The sequence below is a fragment of the Crotalus tigris genome, unplaced genomic scaffold (genome assembly GCF_016545835.1).
Source record: "Crotalus tigris isolate CLP2741 ecotype Arizona unplaced genomic scaffold, ASM1654583v1 scf7180000017592.2434428, whole genome shotgun sequence".
Lineage (NCBI taxonomy): Eukaryota > Metazoa > Chordata > Lepidosauria > Squamata > Viperidae > Crotalus > Crotalus tigris.
Window position 1 is genome coordinate 1,349,388 of NW_024096498.1, and position 24,437 is coordinate 1,373,824.

General features: G+C 36.0%; 2 protein-coding genes across 6 annotated transcripts in view; one reads left to right on the plus strand and one right to left on the minus strand.

Moving 5' to 3' along the window:
* Positions 1 to 23,462, minus strand: SGTB (small glutamine rich tetratricopeptide repeat containing beta). 3 transcript variants are annotated; one of them, XM_039365049.1, is made up of 11 exons: positions 23,031 to 23,462; positions 16,542 to 16,663; positions 13,851 to 13,954; positions 12,841 to 12,910; positions 10,785 to 10,884; positions 8,884 to 8,988; positions 6,297 to 6,435; positions 6,137 to 6,199; positions 5,486 to 5,523; positions 3,737 to 3,820; positions 1 to 2,176 (listed from the first exon to the last, which is right to left on the minus strand). In XM_039365049.1, exons 1-11 carry the CDS (start codon positions 23,438 to 23,440, stop codon positions 2,065 to 2,067), a joined length of 1,347 nt encoding a protein of 448 aa, XP_039220983.1. In that variant the 5' UTR covers positions 23,441 to 23,462; the 3' UTR covers positions 1 to 2,064. The 3 variants fall into 3 exon arrangements, 1 of the variants encoding a protein (XP_039220983.1); XR_005559367.1 differs by having other exon boundaries at positions 2,129 to 2,176; positions 4,281 to 5,523; XR_005559371.1 differs by lacking the exon at positions 1 to 2,176 and having other exon boundaries at positions 3,752 to 3,820; positions 5,417 to 5,523.
* Positions 23,333 to 24,437, plus strand: part of NLN (neurolysin) — a 40,481-nt gene continuing 39,376 nt past the window's right edge. For 2 of the 3 annotated variants that reach the window (XM_039364983.1, XM_039365009.1), the window contains exon 1: positions 23,333 to 23,464. In XM_039364983.1, coding sequence (XP_039220917.1) covers positions 23,424 to 23,464 — 41 coding nt within the window. In that variant the 5' untranslated portion in view covers positions 23,333 to 23,423. Of the gene's footprint in view, positions 23,565 to 24,437 lie in introns of all 3 variants that reach the window. The other variant, XM_039364991.1, reaches the window with a different exon arrangement.

Genomic DNA, 24,437 nt, shown 5'->3' on the forward strand with positions numbered 1-24,437 from the left:
TTGTATATAAAAACGGCATATTTGTTTTATTAAACTTATTCCAAATAACAGAGGACTGATCCATTATATGTCCTTGAAAAATCGAGATAAGGAATAGAGTGGAATGTGAATAGTTATTTAAATGTTACTTTCTGAAATACGCATTCATTTGGCAAATACTCCACTGTGAATATGAAAATGCTAGTGCTGTATTACACACCTACTTTTTTGAATTTGAAAGACAGTGAATCAGGATACACCAGACATTTTAACACAGACTTATAGAAGGGGTGGGGTAGCTAAGAAAAACATGGAATCTTCATTTTAGAATTAGACTAGCAACAGTAAGCACTATAGTAGCAATTATTAAGTTAGCATTGGAGTAAATTTACCAAATGATTTCAGAACATTAATTACACATAGTATAATTTAGAACAGTTTTTAGAGTTAATTATTAACATCTGAACTACAAACTTATTCTAAATTATTATTTGTTAGCAATTTCTTCAACTTTTAGAGTATACACTTAATGCAGTGAGTTTAATCTGTTCTAGTGTCAACAAAACGTGTTAAACACGGGAGGAAAGTTTATGGAAAAGTCAGGATGGTTCTCCACATATATTCAGAATAAATGTTTAACAAATTATTGTTTGGAGCAGAAGGTTGTCGATGTTCTTCCACCCAATCAATATTCCAGGATATCCCCCCATGAAAAGTTTTCTAAATATAACATACTGTGACACTGAAAGCTTTCTTCTGAATGAACCGTTCTATTCTTGCAGAAATGATTTAAGTAATTCTGTTCTGTATTATAAAAAAATGGGAGGGAGAAAAGAAACAAGGAAAAATAATAGTGGGGGGGTTGCAATCAGATTCATAGTAGAGGGATAAAACTATGATGAACGCAGTTTTATATATTAGTCAGTGTTTTAAACAATATATTTAGGTATGCCATCTCAAATACTTAAATGGATCTGTAATGTACAGTCAACCTTCCAGGACTATGCAAGCAGGTAGATGACAAATACAATTGATACCATGCATATAAAATTATATTAATATAGAACATGGTATCATTTCATAAGAAAGATCTTTAGAGTTTCCATATGCAGATTCTCCCCATTCTATGTTCTCTGGAGCGTTCTCTTTAACATTCCTTTATGGTAGTACATCCATTCTAACTTCATCCTTCTACTAACTATTGAACGCAAGTTATGTGGAGATTCCATTACTTAATTATACCTCTTAAAGATGGAATTCACAATCGTATTCTCCCATCCCCATAGTATAGAAGATTTGGATGTTAATTCATTTGTAAAACAATACAGAAGAACAAGCATTTCTCTATATCTTCTTTTCAAACTTAGCAGTTAATCAATAGCAATCACTCTACAAACCGATTTGGCTTTAGTTGCCTTCTTACATTATAAATGCAGCTTAATATCTCTGTTCCACTTTCTATAATCACCCCTATCCATCTTTCCCCACCTTCTGTTCACTCAGCTTTTCTTTGTCCTGCCATATTATCTTATCCTGAAGCAATTCAAACAGGCTGTCTTTTCTTTCAACAATTCCAATAATCAACCATATTTTGTCAAAAGTGAACTCTTTATGTTTATTGCCAATTAGACATGCATAATTGTATATGTACTCCACAGCCTTGTATTAGAGGGCAAAAAACAAGCTTATCAAATGTAATTTATACATAACCTTTATACAAAGTGATAGCCCATCTTCTATTCCTCTTACATGCACTAGCTGTTTTTCAGTGCACAGTATGCTGCAAAAATCCATTCAGAATGAAAAATCCACATGCTGTTGCTTATTAATATAAAGATGCTCCCCTGACATAGAGATTGTAATAAGTCAACAGTTCTAATTATAGTCCATGTACAAAGGCATCACTAAACATACATGATATGTTCAAATCTGTGTGCAATGATCTGTTTTCAACAGACAATAAGGAATACACACAAATAATTTTCTATCTCATGTCTGAGAAGAATTACAATGGTGATATTTGCTACAAGCTACAATATGCCTTTTGGAATTAGTAGAACAATATTTTAATTGATGTTTCTTGAATCAAGAATGTTCTTCAGTGCTACCACTGAAAGATCTGCTTCGAACATGGTTTCGCAGTTGCTCTATGAGTTCTGGATTTTGTTGCTGGATCTGCTGGGCAAATTGCTGTCCCCTGTACAAAATGTGTATTTTTTAAAACAAAGATTAAAAAAAAGACAGTCAATATTGTGTAATACTCAAAGATGTAAAAAATAATATTATTCAAACAGAAGTTACTCTATTTACCCTAAGAAAAACACATAAGCACTTTAAAATTCTCTCTAACTTAATGTTAATCTAAGGATGTACAGATAGTCCTTGACTTATGTGACACTAATGAAGCCGGCCCATTATGGTCATAAATTGTGATGGCCGTAAAGTGGGTCAGCACATGACCAACTTTATTTTACCTTTTTAGCAGCCATCATTATTATCATGGTAATTAAGTCAATCCACTGTTGTTAAGTAAACCCACTGTTTGCTAAGAGGTGTTTTGCTGGAAACTGAAAGTAAATTCTGGTTTTTGACAAAAACATAAATTACAGTCACATAACTTTGGGATGCTGAAAATGGATGTAAATGTGGGCCAGTTGGAATGCATCTGAAATGTCATGTAACTGCGGGGGGGGGCAGAGGATGCTGCTGTCAGAACCAGGCTATAACTGCCTTTTGGAAGGGTCCATCATAACTTCAAAAGGTTGCTAAGTAACTGGTCAGAAGTTGAGGATTACTATGTTAAACAATATAAAAAGTGATAAAAACAACAAAGAATAATCTTTATTTCTGTGTTATATGTCAATGTACATTATATTTTCTAAAAAAATTTTTTTTAAGATTTAGGTTTACACTACATTAAGCCATAAAGTGTTTTGGTTGGCTTTGGCTTAATTCAGTATCTAAACTCAGCCACATTTGATATGCGTGAGAGCAAACTATGCCTGATAAACTAGTCGTGGGGATAAAACTATATGGTTTAGAGCAGTATGTGAATTCAGCCTTGGTAAGAATTGCTGAATTTCTTTCAGGAAGTCTAACATATTTTTACTACAAGTAGTATTTGCAACAATATACTATATCAAATGAATTCTCAAAGTAGTGAACTAATGGAATGGGTATGAGGGACAACAAGGTGAAAAAGTAAAAACCAAAAAGAGGTTTCTTGGAGTTAGCACACACTATAGCAGGGGTCTTCAAACTTGGCCCTTTTATGACTTGTGGACTTCAACTCCCAGAATTCCTCAGCAAGGCACGCTGCACTATAGAAATGGCGCTGTGCAAGTTGGTGAAAAAAAATGCCTTATTTAAGGAGATACATGCAACATATATACAATAAGCACATGCCAACACCCAAACTAAAGGAGCTCTTTTCAACTTTGGACCCATGAATCCAGCTGGGCCAGTCACTTTCTCTCAGCCCTAAGAGGGAGGCAATGGCACACCACTTCTGAAATATTGCCAAGAAAACTGCGGGGACTTGTCCAGGCAATTGCCAGGAGACAAGAACAACTCAAAGAATTAAACAAAACGAAGTAAAACAAACACCATACTACTTTTACTTACTGTAATTACAAATCCTTCATTAAATTATTTCTAGACTTTCTAGTCACAGAAATATCTATAAAACACCTTAAACTTTTTAAAGCCTAACCTTTTCTCAAATGCTAACTAAATGGATTAAATCATATATACTCACGCGTGAATTAAGCTTGAGAGATCAGTGAGACCACCAACACCTGCAGCAGGACCACCAATAGCATTTGTCATCATTCCTGACATTCTAAAGAAAATAGATATGACACTGATAGAGAGAAATACAGATTTTCAACTCCATTGTTATTAACTCTCATGCTATACTGTTTTTCTTTAAGAGACTACAGGTAAATGTAAAGCTCTCATAAGTCTATTTACGTTGAGAATGAGATATATTAATACAAACAATTTCCACTTGCATAAATTCAAATAAGAACAATGTGACAGTTGCCTATTTACCATGAAGGTTGCTATCACTTGTGAACAGCTCAAGGAAATTAAATGTAGATTCTACAGTTTCTAGATAGCAAAAAATGAAGAATAAATATCATTGAACACTGGCATGAGCCTAGGTTTGGATGTCTTCATCTGTCTGTCTATCTATCAAATTTATTGGCCAGCCATGTTACCACAGGGCAACTCTGGGTGGCTTACAATGTTAAACATTTACTTTGTTGGTTAAGATGGTGAAATAGTTATATTTGTACCCTTATTATTTCTGTGCATCTCATAGCTCTGTTTTGATGGACTGGCATGCTGTTGGGGAATGATAGATGAAAAGAATTTCAGGCTGCTGGGACTTGTTTATAAGGCATTTTGGAGATAAAAAAATCACTTGAATTTGCAAGTTGGACACATAATTAAAGGCAGAATTCAATGACGTAGCTGATGTAATGGCTTGTAAGGTTCTCTGAAACTGTTTTCTCTGCAGAAACTTTTGGAGCAGTTTTTTTTTCTTCCTGGACTTATATAAGCAGACAAGGAAGAAACGGGCAACTGGGTTTGCGGGATGGAAAATACTTCTTTGAGAGAAGGGACTACTATACCAATTACCTTGAAGAAGTGATCCCTTTCTACATAAAGGCTGAGAATGTGATGAGGATTTGGCTCAAGAGCATCCTGGATGAAGTGAATTTTAACCTGGGCATGTGATCAAATCATCCTGATCATCACCTAGATGGCCAGAGTGCAGTGTTTTTTGCTCTACTGGGCCTCTCAGCAACATTCAAAACTATTGACACATCCTGAACAGCAGATGGAGGTTTAGTCAGGAAAACTTTTACCCAGCTTTAGTTGATGCACCAGAGCACAGGTGTCAAACTCACCACGTCACGTGACATGTCATGACGTATCACAACTTTTTTTGCATTGCCAGATCGGGTGGGCGTGGCTTCCATATGATGCAACTGGCCCACGGGCCAGCAGTTTGACACCCCTGCACCAGAGTGACAATTTTTGGAGCAGCATATTCTACTCAATAGTCACTAATGCTCTCTTTATCACATACTGCTCAAAGCTACCTCTCAACACTACTTACAAACTTCATATTTTGTACTCTATTAGTATTACGAGTCACCTAGAGTCTAAAAGTGTGGTGGAATATAAACGTCACATAACACACATGTACTCATTGTATTAGGTTTTGAATTTCAGAAACTCATGTATTTTCTTTGAACCCATCAAAGAACAGATTCCACTGCCAGATTTTCTTCTTGAGTTCAAAAGCAGACCTATAATCTCTTCTTCATCCTACCCTAATAAATGGAAAAATTATTACTAGAAAGAAAATTGTTCAGTGAGATTTCAGCACTAAGTGTGTTTCCTGAAAGTGATGTGTGCTCACCCTAATCCTTTATGTTATGCTTGCTTTGTCACCTCTATGACAACACAGGTGGCCTGTGTTGATACTTACAGTTGCTGGACTTGAGGATTCTGCATTAAACTTGCTGCCTGAAATAGATGAAATGAAGCCAAAATTAGGCAGGATAGTTTCATTGGCCAGTAGTACTGTGAGTAATGGTGCACTTTCAAAGTCAAATTTTCTTGGTATTTAATTAATCTTAACATCTATAGACTATGGTATCTCAATACTGCCCTATTATGAGTCTACTTATATAAATAATATGTGGCTTTTTTGAAGATGCCCCAACTGTCAGAAGCTCAGCTATCTAATCTTTTCTAGCGTGGGACCAAGCTATGAAATACTTTTCCAGGGAGTATATCTTTACCCCACCCTCAGTCTCCCAGGTTTTAATAAAAAATCAAAAACACTCTTTTTCACCAGGCTTTTAACTTTTCAAGCAGTTTTATTTGTCCTGGTGTTAAGAAAATTGCATGTCTCTATTGATTTTAATTGTATTGGTTTGATTGTTGAGTTTTTGTATTTTGCTTTCCAGTTACAAGGTGTTTTGAATAAGGGGAAAGACCAGGATTTAATTTTAATCAATGACATCATCAACATCATCTTTATAAACAATGAAAATATTATGAGTAAGGAATAGTTAGCCAATATGAGAAACAGTGGAACCCAGGAACAACAAAAATAATTTTTAAGTGCACTTACCATGCTAATGAAGGCAGGATTGTTTATCAAACTTGCCATATCAAAACTTAGACCAGTTCCAGTCTGAAAATAAATACATGTCAATTATAAGTAAAGAAGCATTGGATAACTAAAATATTTAAACAATGTATTATTACAAATGGTTTGAAAGCTAACTTACAGGACTGGACATGTCTCTTGATTTCTGTTCAGCTATTTTCAGATTTGATTTGTAAGAATCATTTTCTGGATCAAGATCCAGTGCCTTTTGGTAACTGTTAATTGCCTCCTGATATTTATTCATTGAAGTCAGAGCCAATCTAATATGAACAAAGGGAGCCAACATGAGGACAATCTGAACAAATATTTCTATTTTTAAAAATCTATTCTTTAACAATATAAATAAATTGTTTAAATTGTAGAGAAAAGAATGGGCTCAAATCAATAAAATCCATTTATTACAAAGTAATAAAAAGGTTAATATTTTCCTGGCTCTATAGCTTTTATTTTAAAACATCATTCACCGAATATTTATATTTGTTACTTTATTGCTCAGTTTATCTACAGAGTCTAGTAGTAATGCTTTACTGCAGTTTCATACCAGCTTCCCTCTGCCCCTTATCCCCACTACCTGTAGAATTGTTACTCATCCATGCTGAGGTGTTTTTGTAGAAGAGCAGCCAGAGCTGGGGGTAGGGGCGGAATAAAACACATCATCAGTTTAGAGTCCTTGCATTATCACAAGTGATCCAAGCCTAGCCCCTCCTTGACTTCCTTTGCCACTTATCTACTGCCAATTTAGTGCTGATTGTTAGTTGACCAGATTCTTGTGTATAGGCTATTGTATATAGGCTATAGGCTGTATATAGTAAATAAATCATTTATGCTGCAACCTACACAAATGGTTCTGATTCTTTGCATCTGACAGTTTTGTATGCAAAGTCTGACTAAGGAAAGTTACAAGAAACACTTTTAAAATTGTTTATATAAATTTATATATAAATTTATAATGATATAATATAGTAAACGTATAGCTAATAGTATCACACCACATACAAAGATAATTTTATTACAATTTGCATACATTTAGAAAATAGGGAGTGGTATATAATTTCACAGCATACTAAAAAGCAGAGACATCACCCTGCCAACAAAAGTGCGTATAGTCCAGGCCATGGTTTTCCCAGTTGCAATGTATGGCTGTGAAAGTTGGACCATAAGAAAGGCTGAGCGTCAAAGAATTGAGGCCTTTGAACTATGGTGCTGGAGAAGACTCCTGCGAGTCCCTTGGACTGCAAGGCGTTCAAACCGGTCAGTCCTAGAGGAGATCAACCCCGACTGCCCTTTAGAAGGCCAGATCCTGAAGTTGAAACTCAAATACTTTGGCCACCTAATGAGAAGGAAGGACTCACTGGAGAAGGGCCTAATGCTGGGAAAGATTGAGGGCAATAGAAGAAGGGGACGACAGAGAATGAGATGGCTGGATGGAGTCACTGAAGCAGTAGGTGTGAACTTAAATGGACTCCAGAAGATGGTAGAGGAACGTTGTCCATGGAGTCGCGATGGGTCGGACACGACTTCGCATTTAACAACAAATATAATTTCAATTCTGTGTAACAGGATACCGTGAGAAGTCGGCTTACCATATGGTTATATGCATATTACACTAACTTCTCACTTAGTAAATGGTAAACAATATTTGAAAAAGAATGTAAAGTATAGCATTTTTCTGTTTGCAAGATAGTTTCTGATAGCTTATAGATTTGTTACACAAAATAATCATCAGGTTCTAGAACCAAAGATCATTTCCCACAGTAAGATCAAACGTTACTTTTAAGAAGCTCAAATCTTGCTTATCTTGAAAATAATGAGGATCAACAGAGACGGTCAATGTAATGAGTCAAATGAAAGCAGGCCATTGATTAAAGTACTTCCTATATTTTTGAAACCATGTTATATAAATCACCAAATATTATCACAGTTTAAAAATACCCTACATTCTTAAAGTTCTCAATGGGCCTTTAACTAGGAAGGGAGGGAGGGAGGGAGGGAGGAAAGAAGGAAAGGAAGGAAGGAAGGAGGAAGTCTTTCTTGATTTGGCTTTTGTTGATTTTTCAGTTATAAGATAGGAGAATAGAAAATTAAAAAATGTTTTTAAAATGTATTGATTAACATACATGAAATTGTCTGAGACACCACAAGTCTCATTAATACAAGAGGTAGAACCTCAAAATTTATTTGGTTTTGAATTGAATTAAAATAATGACTTCAGAATGAAGTCATGCAGTAACCCAGACAGTCCTTTCATTTTGGGGTATTAATTTAAAGAGCTTAGATTAATTAAATTGATTAAATTATTATTATTCAGATTAATGAATTCAAATTAATCTTTTAGTTTCTTGGTAGTCAGGTAAAAAGATTTAGTAATTTGAGGTGCTGGCAAATATTTTAAATATTTAGAGCTTTTCCATTTTAGAGAACATGGTTCAGACTACTAGGATGAGGTTCATATTCCTCCTTTTGTGAGAAAATAGAAAAGGAGATAAAGAGGAAGAAGAATACCACAGAGATTAAAAAATGTGGAGAACAATAGAGAACAAGGGAGATAAGGGAAAGAAAGAACAAGAGAAAGAAGAATATGGAGGGAGAAAGAAATGAAAGAGTGTCAAAGAATGAAATCATAGCAAATATAACAAACGACAGAAATAGTCCCTCTTTGAAAGAGATGAGTGGTCCAGAAATCCAAGATATAACATTAATTTTCTTACCCCATTCTCCCATACGCTTTGCTGTATTTTGGATCTATTGCAATTGCTCTCTCACAGTCTTTTATTGCTTCACTGTGATTGTTCAGTTTACTTTGAGCAGCAGCTCTACGGTGTGAAAAAAGAAGAAAGCTCAAAAAATATAAAAGTCAACAAACTGATCTCCATCTGACCATCAACCACTAATACACTTATCATGTTGTCTCGCTTTGAAAAAAAAAGCTGTAGATTGTTTTTCCACCCACCAATTTCATGTTTTTGAATAAAAAGAATATTGAGGAAAAAGCTCTACCAAAGTCACTTTCTATGTTTTGTCAAAAAACACATTTTTATAACAAATATTAAGAATACTTTCAGAGCAGTGTTTCTTACACTTTTTGCTCTGGAGCCCTTCCCACTTTTAAAAATTATGGAGGACCCCAAAAGAGCCCTTTTTTTGGTAAGGCTATATATATATTAAAAATTAAAGCTGATGCATTTATAAAATATGTATTGATTCATATCAAAATAACAATATTATACCCATTATATATTAACATACCGTAAATATTTTTCATGAAAAACCCTATATTTTTAACTAAATAAAATTAATAATGAGAAGAGTGATCTTGTTTTAAATTTGTGCAAGTATCTTCTATGTTTAGCAAATAATTTTGTGTTTTGGACCTCTGAGAGGTTCCAGGGGTCCTCAAACCACACTTTAAAAAAACACTACTTTAGAATTTGTTTATTAATATAAATGCCACATGACTTCAGAGTGACTCTGGAAAGTTTATTCTGTGGAAACATAAACAAATAAACATAAACAGAGGAAACTCTGTATCCAGACAAGACAACCTCCATATATTATAAAAACACACCTGACAGGAGTTAAAAGCCACCCCTACCCCACGCCTGGGAGAAGAACCAGGTTTTTAAAGACTTCTACAACAACATCAGTAGGCTATTCCCAGAGGGCAGGAGCTGTGTCAGAGAAGGCACAATTCCTAGGTCCTGACAGATGGTATGGTTGAACACAGTGTTTCTCAAATTCAATAATTTTAACGTGTGGAAGTCTAGAGTTCCTCAGCCAGCATAGTGGTTGTAGAATTCTGGAAGGTGAAGTCTACGCATCTTAAAATTGCTGAAGCTGAGAAACATTGATTTAAATCAGTGGTTCTCAACCTGTGGGTCGGGACCCCATTTGGGGTCGAACGATCATTTCACGGGGGTCGCCAAATAAGGCTGTCCACCATTTTTTCCCCTTTTCTTTGGCCACGCCCCTGGCACCCAGTGATGTATAAGTGGTTGGGGGTCACCACAACATGGGGAACTGTATTATGGGGTCGCGGCATTAGAAAGGTTGAGAACCACTGATTTAAATGGATACAACCTGAAACAGTCACCTCTGCCTGATCTTACCAGACAGACAGAAACCATGCAAGAGAATCGGCTCCTCAAATAGCAATAATAATATCATTGTTATATCATGTTGCTAACTCTTCAATGTCTCCTTAACTCAAACATATCTTTTCTTGGGATCATGTAGTTACTATGCAAGGACAGGAAAAGAAACAGCTTCTTAAAGAACGCACATATGCCTTCCAAAGTATTTGTCCTTCAGAACTGAAGAGCTACACATTCCTAATACTAAACTAAAATTTGCCCATCTAACTCTACTAAAGTTTTTTCAAAAGAAGTTCCATTGATCTCTACTGGGCCTTAAATTTCAAATAAGAAGATGGTTGATGACTGAGCCTAATTAAGGAAGGACAATAAATACAGCAGTGAAATTCTAGAAATGTAATGGTCAAAACAAAAACAAAAGTTTGGTGTAGCATTCTGCCGAAGAGTGGTAATATAGACCGAGAGAAGTATAAATATAATTCAGAAATAAATATTCACATGCTTTATATGAACTTCACCTGTTGCAGTAATAGACCGCATTATTTGGATCTAATTCTATAGCTCTGGTGTAACAATCCACAGCAGCTGCATAATTGTCTTCTTTCATGTGATTATTACCTAAAATAAATCATCATAATAAAATGGTCATGAATAATTGAAATGATGAAATGCTGTTTTGAATAATAGCCTTAGGAGTGCTGTAAAATAAACCCCATAAAAAACAACTTGGTTACCCTTCAAAAATATTTTTTGGAAAAAAAAATGTTTTGAGCAATGTTATACAAACTGGGACTATTAATACTTCTCTTCTGTAATTTTGTTTGACACAAGGTGGCACATTCCTTGAAAAACTGGCTCAAATTAGTGATCCATTACAGTTCAACAGCTAGAGTATTATAGCTGAAATCAAAAGATTTGTGTCAGATGCCATGTTATGAATGATGGCAATTTTGGATATCCTTTAACTTAAGTTGGTAATAATAATTACCTTAGAACACAGGTCAAAAAATAATAGATTTAACCCATAGAACAATAACAGATTTAAATTATATTTATAGAACTATAGTTTAACAGTGGAACCAATTACCAATAATCTCAGAAATGGACTGTCTTTGAATGAAGCACCGAGCCAGAAGATGGATAGCCATCTGTCAGAAATGCTTTAATTTGAGCAGAGAGTTGCTAATTGGAGTAGCAAAAAAAATAGCTACTGCTTGCATTCTAATAAACCACTTATGAGATTGTATTCTTTAGTATGGGAGTCACACTGAATATACAGTATATTATGATCTGAAAAGAAACAAATGATATTACCAAAATGAAGTTGACAATGATAGGAGATGCAAATAAAGGCCTGATTCATGAAACAAGAAACTGTAAGGAATTTTAGGTTAATACAACATGCTATAAACCAGGGGCTGCAGACCACAAAGTCTTATATTAGTCTATACACTAGACCAAAATTAAGGAAGCCATACTATGCTAATGTGATATGTGATTTAAATACAATATAACTTTCCAGTCCTAAGTCCAAATTAGCATTTAGACTGATTTGCTGTACATTTTATGTTCTTGTGTTTTTTTATTCCTCCACAGCAGCCAGGAGACATTATACTTTAAACAGCTGTTCATCCCATACAAGATGTATTAAACCAGGGTGTCAAACTCAATTTCATTGAGGGCCACATCAGCATTGCAATTGCCCTTGGGGGGCTGGGTGGGTGTGGCCTACTGGGTGGGCATGGATGGAGTGGGTGTGGCCTACTGGGTGGGCGTGGTTTCAGCAGGCAGTGGGGCGCTCTCCTCACAGCGCCGAGAGGTGAGCCGGGCGGTGCGAAGCTTGCCAACTTTGCACTTTGCTGCCTGCTGAAACGGGGCAGGCTGGGGGCTAGGCAGCATTGCACTTCTCATCAGATTCGCGCCACCCAGCTCAGCTCTTAGCGCTGTGAGGAGAGCGCCCTGCTGCCTGCTGAAACCAGTCAGGCTGGGAGCTGGGCGGCCTCGTATTTCTTTTTGGATTGTGCTGCCTGGCTCAGCCTCTCGACACTGTGAGGAGAGCGCCCTGCTGCCTGCTGAAACCCCTCCCCCAGAGCCCATCAAGCTAGATATGTGAAGTAGGCGAGGGCCATTTGCTGGCCACTTCCAGGTGATGGTGCATTTTTTCATTCCTCACAAAGGGTGACACCTCCCCAGCACGCACCCAGAGGGTGGGGCTGACGCGGCAAGGGCTGGTTCCTCGCTGTTTCCAGACGGCCTTGTGGAGCTAAGACTGAATGCGTTTCAGCATAGATGGCCACCACAAAATTGTACATTGGCTCCCGGCAGGCCTGGGCCAGGGCCAAGGCAGAGGGGGCCGTTCCCTCACTGTTTCCAGGATGGCTTCGTGGGCCACATGAAACCACTTCGCGGGCCGCATCCGGCCCGGGCCTTGTGTTTGACCTGTCTGTATTAAACACTAATAGTCTGAGCATTTGTAATTCATTCATGCACTTATCTCTCATCATGACCAACAAATTAACTACATTATCAATGGCATAAAGGATTCTTTTTTTCAATTCCTTTTCAGTTTCCTACCTTCATCCTTGAGCTGATCAGCTTTTTCAAGGTCCTCTGGCAAAGAATCTGAGAGAGGCAGAATCTCATTCTATGGGTATGTTAGAGAAAGAGAAATATTATTTTCTATATCCCTTTATTTAGAGTCATTTATATCACTGATCTTAAACAAGCCACGAGAGGCCTATTTTGCAATAAATATCAGTAATGTAATATCAGGAAGAAATCAATGCTGTAAAGTAATTTTCTTTTAGTGCACAATATGTCAGAGCAGAGACACTATCCAAAATAGTAATCTGGGAGTACTCAAATCTGCTCTTTCATTCTTGAGTTCCATTTACTATATTAATTTTTAACACAAGCACTAGGATAAGCAATGCACCAATCTATGCAGGATTTCACCATATTCAGTCAGCTCTGAGTCCATTTCTTACTTCTATATGTAAAAGAAATGGATCTGATTGCCTAATTTTGAAACATTTCTCATTCTCTATATATATTAAGATCTGAATGCAGGAAATACGCAAATTAAAGCTAGTTTAAATATTAATCAGCAGTGTGTAACTAAGATATCTGATCTCAGAAAGTTTGTATCAAGGTATACAAAACTAAACTATAAACATTTATTTTCTGATTGGCATATCTACATAAAATGTACGTTTCTAATTAAGCTATTCTATTTACAAATGTACAATTATTATTTGAACAAATCAGGCTCTCAAATACATTTTAATCCATATTTTTAAATTGTGATATTGTCAATAATAGTCTGTCAATAATCTGTCAATAATAGTTCTTGATCTATATGAAATCAAAGCCTATCAGAAGTTGCAAAAAAAGGGATGAAGATAAAATCTATAAGCTGAGTAAAAATCTTTGGCCCAAGCTAACAAAAGTATCATAACATTTTATAAATAAGGTATCACATATAAGAAAGGCATTCTTACAATTCTTTGGTAGCAAACTGGACTTAGAATTATATTTATAAAAGTGTACTCTATTAAATAATACAAAAATTAATTAATTTGTACCTTATGACAGGAATCTGCAAATATTTCTATCAAACGTGAAGGTACTGCAAGACGGGTATCCTCTAGATTAATTTTGAAGACTGTCTCCAAACACTGAATTGCCACTAGAGAGAAATAAATTATTTTTAAAAATAATGTGATGTTTATCATTATGTACAAACAATGTAAATTTTATATCATAATTGTTATTTGATGGCAAGAGAACACTCATCCACATTCATAGTCTCCATTTACAATGCTTCTCCAAACTCACTGCAAACACTAAGAATTGTTATGTTTTAAAATCTGCATTAGGCAACTCTAAATTTTGATATATATTCATAAAAGATGTAAAAAAAAAATCCAAAAGGAAGTTTCAGTAATCCATCCTAATCTATGTTGCCAAGTAGATTATTTACTCCCTGTTGTACCATGTCTTCTTAAATGGTCACCAATTCTTCCTCTTCTACATGAAGTACACTCTTTTCCCCTACTAGATCTCAAAAATTTCACTGCTATACTATATTCCCCATGTTCTCCTTGATAGTGATCTATTTGGCGGATCTGTTTATCTCTTTCCTACCTCATTTCTGTGGAGTATTCCTAGGGAATTAATTCCTATCTGTCTAGTTAACATATTCTACTCATCTAGTAAATTGCTACTAAAGTGTTTGTTCTCTCCTAAATAAATTCAATGGGAAAGTCATCAGAAGAGAAGCAGAAGGAAGGAAGGAAGGAAGGGAGGGAGGGAGGGAGGGAGGGAGGGAGGGAGGGAGGAAGGAAGGAAGGAAGGAAGGAAAGAAGGAAGGAAGGAAGTGTAAAGAAGCTTTGTGCTTATTTATACAGAAATTCCATAATTTTAATGACACTTTCTCCTGAGTAAGAGAATTGATTTCCCTTGGATTACTACTGGATTTCCACATTTCACTAAGCCATAGGTTTAGCTACAGTTTTACAGAATAAGCTATATTTAGCTGGGCTCATACTTTATGCTAAACCTAAGCCACAATGCGGCTTAGCATATGTAAATCCAGCTTATAGTAGCTTTAGTATAAACTGATTTTGGGATATATTGCAGGAAACTACAATAGTTTTCAATTACTACATTGGAGTTATGTTTACGAATAAAAATTAAATCAAAAGTGAGGATGCATGACTTCTGTAAGATATTCAGTAAATCTCTAAGTTATGATAATAGCTTAGAATTTTACTTTTCTTAATCACTAAAGAGTGAAATGTTTTTACCATTTGATTTGAAGCGTGTTTTATAATACCTTTTAAAATTATTTTAAGAATATATCAAAATACTTTCCTAATTAAATATTTTTCTTAAAAAGTATTAATATTTTATTGATATATAAAAATCTCAAAGATTTCAAAGTACACTCATTACTTCAACCAACAATACCTCTAAATGTAATTTCATTTGAATATTCTAAAATTAGATTCAATTATCTAGACTTAACAGTAAGCAAATTTTGTTCAGACATAAGCTTCACAATCTCAATCATATGCCTACATTCCCAAATACCTACAGCCTGGCCGGCAAGGAAAAATATATTTAACAAATCAGCACAATTGTTAGCCTACAGCTAGCAGCATCATGATCATGCTGTCCATATATTCACCAGGAGTTGAACTTGACAGAAAAAAACTCTTAATGATTAAAATTGTTTTATAATTAAATGAGCATAATTTCATTAAAATGGATGCTAAAATAATCTTGCAATCTCTGCTAAGAAGGAGATGGTAGCATCTAGCTGGTCTCAAAAAATAAGCAGGGTTGAGAAGATACTCACTGCAGCATTGTAGGACTACAGACTAGTTACTCTGTGGTAAGATGAGCAGCCAATAAATTTTATAAATAAATAGTCTGGGAAGTGGGGGGGGAAGGCTCTGAAGAAGATAAAGGCAAAATATTTCATTATTACCATCAAGAAAACTACATGGATGTTTCTATGTAATTATTAAAATTCTTTGGGAAATGGAAAATCCAAGGAATTAAAAAGCAACTAATAGATAAATCTTTTATCATCACAAGGTATCTTCATACTTTCAATTTGTTTATATTTATGTTAAAGGGGAGTTAAAGCACATTATATAGTTGGTTAATGTTAGTTAGATTATGATTATCATATTTGTAACCCTGTACTCATCTCTGGGAAATGGGAGAGGGAGAGAGGGGGTTTGGGGTGGGTTGATTTTGGTTTATATTGTAATTTTTATAAAACTTTTTAATAAAAAAAAGGTATCTTCATACTTGTGGTTAATTCTGGAACTTACTATCAAGATGCATTCAAAAGGCAATCATATTAGGATTGGTCTAACATACAGCAGAAAATAATGTATCTTTCCTTTATTAAACAGAAAGCTAAACGTTATCAGTTACTAAATAAAGCCTATATATGAAATTTACTCTAGGTTTGTGAATTCTTGCCTGCCATCATAATTCTCCATGTGAACTGGATGCACATTCTGGAATACCAAACATTCTTCAATGTCTATGACTATGCACTGAAAGAGAAAACTGACTGTGTTGAACAATCTTTCTAATTCTCCCTTCTACTTTTTTTTAAGAATGACTGAGGTAAATGACTAAGTGATTCTAAAGATCTTCAGTTTTAAATACATTTATGAAATACAATAGATAAAGCATTCACTTCTTAACAGCAATATTTCATTTAAATACCAACTTGCCCCATCTCCACACACCTTCCAAGCTTTCTTGTTCATCGGATGTGAAAGTATCCATCTGACTCTGTTCTCTCAGGAAATGGATGATAGCATAAACAAGGTGTTTCACTGAAGACATTCTCAAATTTAGTGCAGCTTTCCTGAATCATAAAAACAAGACAATCAAAACACTGTTTAATGAAATTAACATGTCCATTTCTTCTATTGCACTGAAGAAATGGACAAATAAGGAGTTGTATTCTGAATCAGATTTTTATTTGAGAATCTCTTTCTTGAGGAAAGCCTTTCAGTCACTTTTAAACATCATGGCTCAGTTCTTCAAAAAGGACAAGAATTTTTTAGATATTATTTTACTTCTATTAACTTGCTAGAAGTTTCATAACATTTTCTTAATCCACACAGTTGGATCTGCCCTTTGACATTCCTGCCATCTGTGGGTTGAAGAAGCTAGATCTGCGCATAAATTGATTTGCTCCTAAAATGGGAAAAAATAATTTTAGCTCAAAGTTATATCAAACCTACAATGTAAAAGCAGATGAGTAATTGATTGTACCCACTTTTTGTATGCAACCTGGGCAGAGACAGTGAACCACGAACACTGCAATATTTGCTCTTTGCTTAAGAGACTTCTTAAAATAGATTTAAAACACAATAAAAAGGCACAAATAGGCTAATAAATAAATTTAAGCCACTAATTAAATATTCCTAAGCTTTGTTTCTATTCTAATCAGCCTTGTTTCTAGCCTGAGCCACATCTGAACCACATTTGGGCATACCAAAAATAAACCTGAGAAATCTAGATTGAAGTGATCTCAGTAGGCTAGAAAATTAGATTATGGACTGACAGTTGCCCCAAATAGTTATTGTACTAACTAAGCCTTTGTCTACAAAGTTTAATAGTTCCAGATAAATATCTATTTCTTATGAATAATAATAATAATACTGTAAAATTGCTGTGGTAGTTCTTTGAGCCAAATCAATAACATAATCAGTATCAAAGCCAGCATTTGACTGGAATTAAACCCGAGATATATAAATATTGAACATGTTCTGTCTGGTAACCATTAATGACTGACTAACATTTTGGAGTTTTTTTAATAATTAACCATCAAATGCTTTTTAGGGTAAAGCTGGACCAAAGCAATGATAGTTCTTTTATGACCAGTATATGTTTAGAATGACAGCATCATCTACATAAAAATTGGAGATGTCGATTCCCCAGTTAGGGAGCCAAAATAGCTATAGATTTTGATGAGGGAATTAATATACACATTAAACAAAATGGGAGCTAGAACACAACCCTGGTGAAAATCCATAAATATCAAATAGATTTTTTTAAAAAAAATTCAACTGCATTATACACCCAAACTAACTTATAGAAAAGTAAGGTGTTTATCACTTGATGTGTTGTTGGGTTTAGACAAATTACAAGAAATGGCACTACTTCGAAGTCAACTAAAGTAGTAAACTGTTGGCTTAGGACTAAGTTGTTACGAAATGTATGGATGATCTTGGGGAACGAAGGGAAGAGATGCTACTTAAGAAATAATCAGACAAGAAAGACAGGAGCCCTCAGTGGCGGAACAATCAGAGAAAGAAACTTAGGAAGGACCCATCCTAATGGATGAAGTAGTTGAAAGTGGCAACAGGAAGTTTGTAGTTTTAGGCTTGCAAAATTCTGTTAACATGGCCCTACAAAAAAGTAGAATTAATTCATCCACTTTGATCATGTTTCCTGCCTGATTTATCTGGGAGAGATGACAAAGTGCAGCAGACATCGTACCGATGACACAAATGCTCAGATATGCAACAAATGGCTGACCATTTGCATGTGGCTAAGCATTGTGAGAACAACTCCAAACCCCTTCAAAACTATTCAGATTGGTAACAATCACGCCATACAATGAATACAAGTAAATTACACACTGTATGAAAAATTACTTTCTTTTCTCTGTTTTAAATTTCCTACCAGCCTCACTGGATGGTCCCAATGTTTTGAGAGTAAGAGAAAAGCTCTTCCCTGTCTTCTTTCTCCAAACCTGTTTTATTTTATATTCATCAGCCATGTTCTACTGTGCTAAAATCGGGGGTAAGGGTGTTAAATCTTTTACATAAGCAATGATGCTCTTCACTAAAACAGTAGAGTACAATCTAATGCTAATGATTCAAATATCAAAGTAGCATTAAGATAAAAAGCCATTTTGGAGATAGTCTTCCAGTTTATGTATCTTGGGAAATCATAAAATGCTGACTTATAAGGGAAGCAAAAGTTCCCCAATCTATATATTCTAACGTTTCTTGTATTATGATTGTCAAACTTCTTGTCAGGCATGGCAATAAAATTTGACTTGCCAGACATTAAATCCATAATCGGGAATTTGCTTCTGCTCACCGGCACACTACAGTTTTATATAATTGTTTTATTGTAGACAAGAGAAATCATGTATAAACAAAAAATCTGCTTAATGCAGAAGGATCGGGCATTAAATACAATATATATTTGTTTCAAAATTTAAATCATAATTTTTTCCTCCCAATTTTTGAATAAAAGGACATTGGGCTGTTCTCTTTCCAGCCTTGAGATTGGCAAACATCGATTCAATGTTTATTCAACAATTCTGACAAGCCTGAGAATTCCTGTTTTACTCATCGGCTTCAGCCCTTACACTAATCTGCGTCATTCTTTGATAATATTAAATATTCTATTAATTAAAAAATTAAATGTTATTTCATAACTTCCAATATCTCAGGGGTTGCCACAAAGAGGGAGTGAAGCTATTCTCCAAAGCACCTGAAGGCAGGACAAGAAGCAATGGATGGAAACTAATCAAAGAAAGAAGCAACCTAGAACTAAGAAATGTCTTGACAGTTAAAAAAATTAATCAGTGGAACAACCTGCCTCCAGAGGTTGTGAATGCTTCAACACTGGAAGTATTTAAGAAGAGACTGGACAACCATTTGTCCAAAATGGTATAGGGATTCCTGCTTGAGCAGGGGGTTGGACTAGAAGACCTCCAAAGTCACTTCCAACTCTATTGTTATTATTATTGTTGTTGTTGTTGTTGTTAGTTTATTCCTATATTCTACCATATCCTTTCTTCTCTGTTGCTTTAAAAATATTGTGGTTGTCAGTTATCCTTTAAAGAATGCTAATTTCCAGCCTACATTATACCACTATCTATCAAGTTCTTTTCAATTTCTAATGTAGTACAAAAGTTTGAGGGCTATTTTTTTTACTTTTATAAGTAAATTAATGCATTAATATCCATCCTGGATTATTTTTTTTCTGATTCCCTCCTGATCCTAGTTTCCTGTCTTATGTTGGCACTAAACTTGTCTGTTTGAATTTCTGATTATATATCATTACCCAAACAAGGGCTGGGCATACTTGAGGTATGCATGATTTGATTTGCTTTTTACTAAAATCCACAAATTCATCAAGCATTACCTGTTGTAAAATGCATATACCTAAGATAAAAAGTGTCAGATCTCAAAGAATTTAAGCACCAAAAATGTATTTTGAGTACTAGGACTTAACAGTTTTTCTACCCTCAAATCCACTCATGGTTCTTTCAAGCTTTCTTCCTGCAATCACATAATTTGGGAAATGCAATTATCATAACTTTAGCTGTAAGCAATCTACTGCCAATCACTCAGAATTAAATATATCTGGATCCATCTTATGCTGAGGCAGACCTAAGTGGTTCCTTCCAATGAATCATAACAAAACCTATGCACTGTAATGCAGAACAGCAGAGAGAGAGGTAATTTGAGTGTTCTACTGGTTGTACTGTCATTGTTTTATTTTGTGAATGTTTTCTTTGTGCCACCTGCTTGTTTCTAGGTCTGATTTCCTTTCCTTCCCCAATTTCTTTCCCTTATTCTAAAATATAGAAACAGTTTTATGATTTCTTTATCTCTGCCATACTTGGAATGCTATTATATGTCTTAATCCAAAATGGATAGGGTTTCTTTTCAAAAGATTGTTTCTCAGAGTTTAGTTTCTGGTTCACAATTCAACTCCTCTGCCACATTAACCCAGCTCATCTTTGCATTCTAGTCAGGCTTCAGATTCATTGCATACTGGCAATGGGCAGAAAGGGAAAAAGGAATTAAATCTACAACAGGAAACTTGCCAGTTTCAAACATACAAGCTGCCAATGTGTGGATAATATCAATCTAGGATAAACTTCTTACCTTTATGTAACACAAATCCTGCCTCTTATTTTTCTCTATCCAAAATGTATCTTTGCATATATCCAGTTCTATCATTTGCAGTCATATAAAGTTTTCAGTTCCTTCAAATATCAATAATCATCCTTCCTCTTCCCTCCCCATGTTTATTCCTTATGCCTGCAATTATCTCCCTGAATACATTGTCTTGTTTCCTTCCGAACCCATTTTCTTTGACATTTTGGGCCCAATAATCTAGGAAATTTAAGGCTGCAATCCTAAAATGCTTACTTGAGAGTAAACCCTACTAAATTCAACAGCTACACTTCTGACTAGAAACTCATAAAATAAACATAAACATCAAAAAGATTTTTTTTTTGCTTTCGCTTGGGTCTCCCATTATCTCTAATATACACTTTATATACACAATGATTTGTTGAACAGCAACTCAGTGGCAATTTTTCCATGAACTCAGACACAGAACCCATACAACTCATCATATTGCGTGAGTCTAGCAAATATGATTTATTGAATAACCCACAAACAAACCACAATTGACAGTGTGAAACACAGTACAGTAATCTTGCTGGAAGAAAATTTTATGTAGCTTCTTGATCAAATCCCCATTTGTCTTCCCTTAGGCATGAAAGCTTTCGGCCAATCACTCTCAGCTCAATTCACCTGATAGGGTTGTTGTGGTGGGGAAAATAGGAGGAGGAAGAAGTATTGTGTATATTCACTGCCTTAAGTTATTTATAAAAATAATAAAGGCAGGATATAAATAAAGTTAGTAATTATTGCCATTTGCACATTATACAGAAAGCCATAACAGTAAATACATAGCTAAGAACCATTTAGCATTTTGTTTTGTGATGTCAAATGCTAGTAATTTGCTGTATGGCATACAATATAGCACTTAGATATTTGTGCACTATAAGCTGTACAATCTAAATGTTTAATAAACTTTAAAACTAAAACCATGCCCTTGTTAGCCCTACTACTGAACCAAAAGCATATTCTATTACAATGGATGAACTATACTTCTCCAAATAGGTTTCTGTCTCCTTATTCTTTGCAATTGTGATTGCAAATTCAGAATTGGCTTTAGTGTCATCTAAACTGAATTATATGGTTTAATTTAAACAATGTACTTAGAAAAAACAAAAAATTCTGAAGATATCCCAAAGAAGGTAAGATGACATCATATTTCTACTCACAAAAATGACACAAATTATAAACTCACATCATTTCCACAATGAAGTCATGGTGAATTATTTACTACTCCTTTGTGAGCACCCATGAAAATGTCTTACTTTTCACTTGACTTATAAGCAGTCCAACTTTTCATAAACCTTCAATTTATAATGAAATCTAGAACATTGTGACCTCAATGCCAACTTGTGATTAGTGCCACATGCTGAGTCAGAGCTTAATTTACATTCAATATCTCCTGTGCCTATTAGAATTATATAACTTCAAGAAAGTATTTTAGCCCAACTTCGAAGATTCTCAATTTTCTTATAACATTTTTTTTCATATTTTATCCTGAAAAATAAGTTTTACACATCTTGAAATTATTGCTGAAAAGACTACAAAGGTTTTTACGGCAAATGGTGAAGCAGTGGTTGGAGATTTGCAAGAAGGGAAATGCAAGTGTGGCTATATCAGCATATTTTTCTTTAACAGGGGAATAGCCCACTGGAGGCAGAAGCTGTGGCCTCATAATGATATTAAAGAAGCATGTTTTGTCCGAATGATGGTACAACCCATTCGAAAATGCAGCGTGATTCAACCCCAGCGATATGCTTTATGGGGTTATATAACTGGGCAATCTGATATTTGAAATGTCACACTTTGGGACCCACACTAGGTAATCAGCGGCATCTTTAATGGTCCGAGCGCGTAAAATGAGAGCGATCGTATTTTTACACGGAGAACACCTACCAGGCAGCACTCGAAAAGAAATGCTGGCCCAAACAGCATCCGCTCGTCCATCTTTCGCATCCCATCCCTTGAATTCTAAAACACAACCAGACGCGGGCTCCAGCATCCCTGAGTCCTCTCAAGGATGCTGAAGACCGAAAGATGACTGCCGGGCGGGGGGACGAGGAAGCAGGCAAACCAGGTGATTTGCCTTGATGGTGGCCAGTCACTAGAGACGGCTCTCAAAGACGCACAAACAAACCCGGGAGGCAGATGCGGGTTCCATTCAGTGTTTATAGGTAAAGGCGGCGGCGGCGGCAGCCTCTTACAGCGCCACGGCCAGGGCTCCTATTCTGCCGCACAGCGGACAGCAACCATCCGCGCCCAGGGAAGCCAGCGGCTGTCACTTACCGTGCCAACAGGAGGGAGGATAATGGTTGGTCAGACGGGCGGGCTGCTTGCTTTCCTTCGCTGACTCGCGCGGGGCGTCCGGGCGCAGCAAACTTCTCCCTGCCGCTGGCTTGCGGGCTCCCGTGGCGTTCTCGGAAGGGAGAAGGAGGGAAACGTGAGCAGCGCGCGCGGGAGTCTGTAGAGGGCGCGCGACGCCGAGGCTCAGATGGGCGGAAGTGACTCTGCCGCTCCTTCCCCAGAGTCGCCAGCCAGGCTTCTTGGCTGCACGTGGGGAAGCTGTTGCCGGCGCTTGTGCTGGGGAAAAGCAGCGGTGGCGATTGCGAAGGCTCGGGGGGAGCAGCTGGCTGTCTTCGGGCCGGTCGGAACGCGGTTGTCCGTTCTTTTCCTCGCTCTATGCTGTCCTTGGCCATTTCTGCGGGCCGAAGCTTGAGCAGGTATTCTGTGCAAGACACACCCGTTTCACCAGCATGGAATTTGTCGCCCAGATAAAGATTCGGGTGGGATCGCACAATGTGGCCCTCCGACGTTTGCAATGTGAGATCATTTGCATCTTCCCTCGATTCCCTAAAGCAGAAACTTGCATTAGCAAAAGGAGAGGAGTTAAAAATGGCTAGGCCGGACTGAAGTAGCCTTGTATGAAGCAGTTGTCCTTTTGTAAATCCTTCTCTGCGTGAAATGTCGCCTGTTGCCAAGAAGGTGAATAGGCTTGTCGCCTTTTAAACACTGGATTTCGACACCTGGATTTCCTCCTGTCAGTTAATTCGGGGGAGGGGGCAATCCCCAAGTCATAACAATGATCAATGGTGTTAATCCATAGCAAGAATTATAACTTGTCTTTTTTATTCCCTGTGAATATATTGATTAGTTTAGTTTTCTGATTGGTACTGTGTTGTCAACAGAACTTGGATGTTGCTATTAATACGCAAAATAAGCTTTAATTTTCTAGAAAATGAAAATTATGCAGACAATACTCTGCAGCTTCATAATGTTGGATGTGTCATCTCTTGTGACATTAGGCAGTAAACATTATAACATATTCAATTAATTTAAGAAAACCAGTACTTGCTTCTGTTGAAATAATTTTTTATTAAATATTTTATTAAATCCATGCCTCTCAAATCAATGTGTATTGCATTACAGTTGGAAAATTGGAGTTGCATGGCATCTAAAGGAATTCAAACTAAAATTGTTTTTAAGCTAGAATAATATATTTTATAATACAGTTTTTGGTCATCAAGATTCAGATCAGTGACAAAAAATAAAATAGCCAATAGTAATTGATAAACAAGGTCATTTGAAAAGCTTTTTTCTGAACTAAAGATATTTGGCTATGTTTCAAGAAGTGCTTATTTTTCACAGCTAAAATAGTCACAAGAATACATTATTTTTTTTTTTTTAATTGAAATT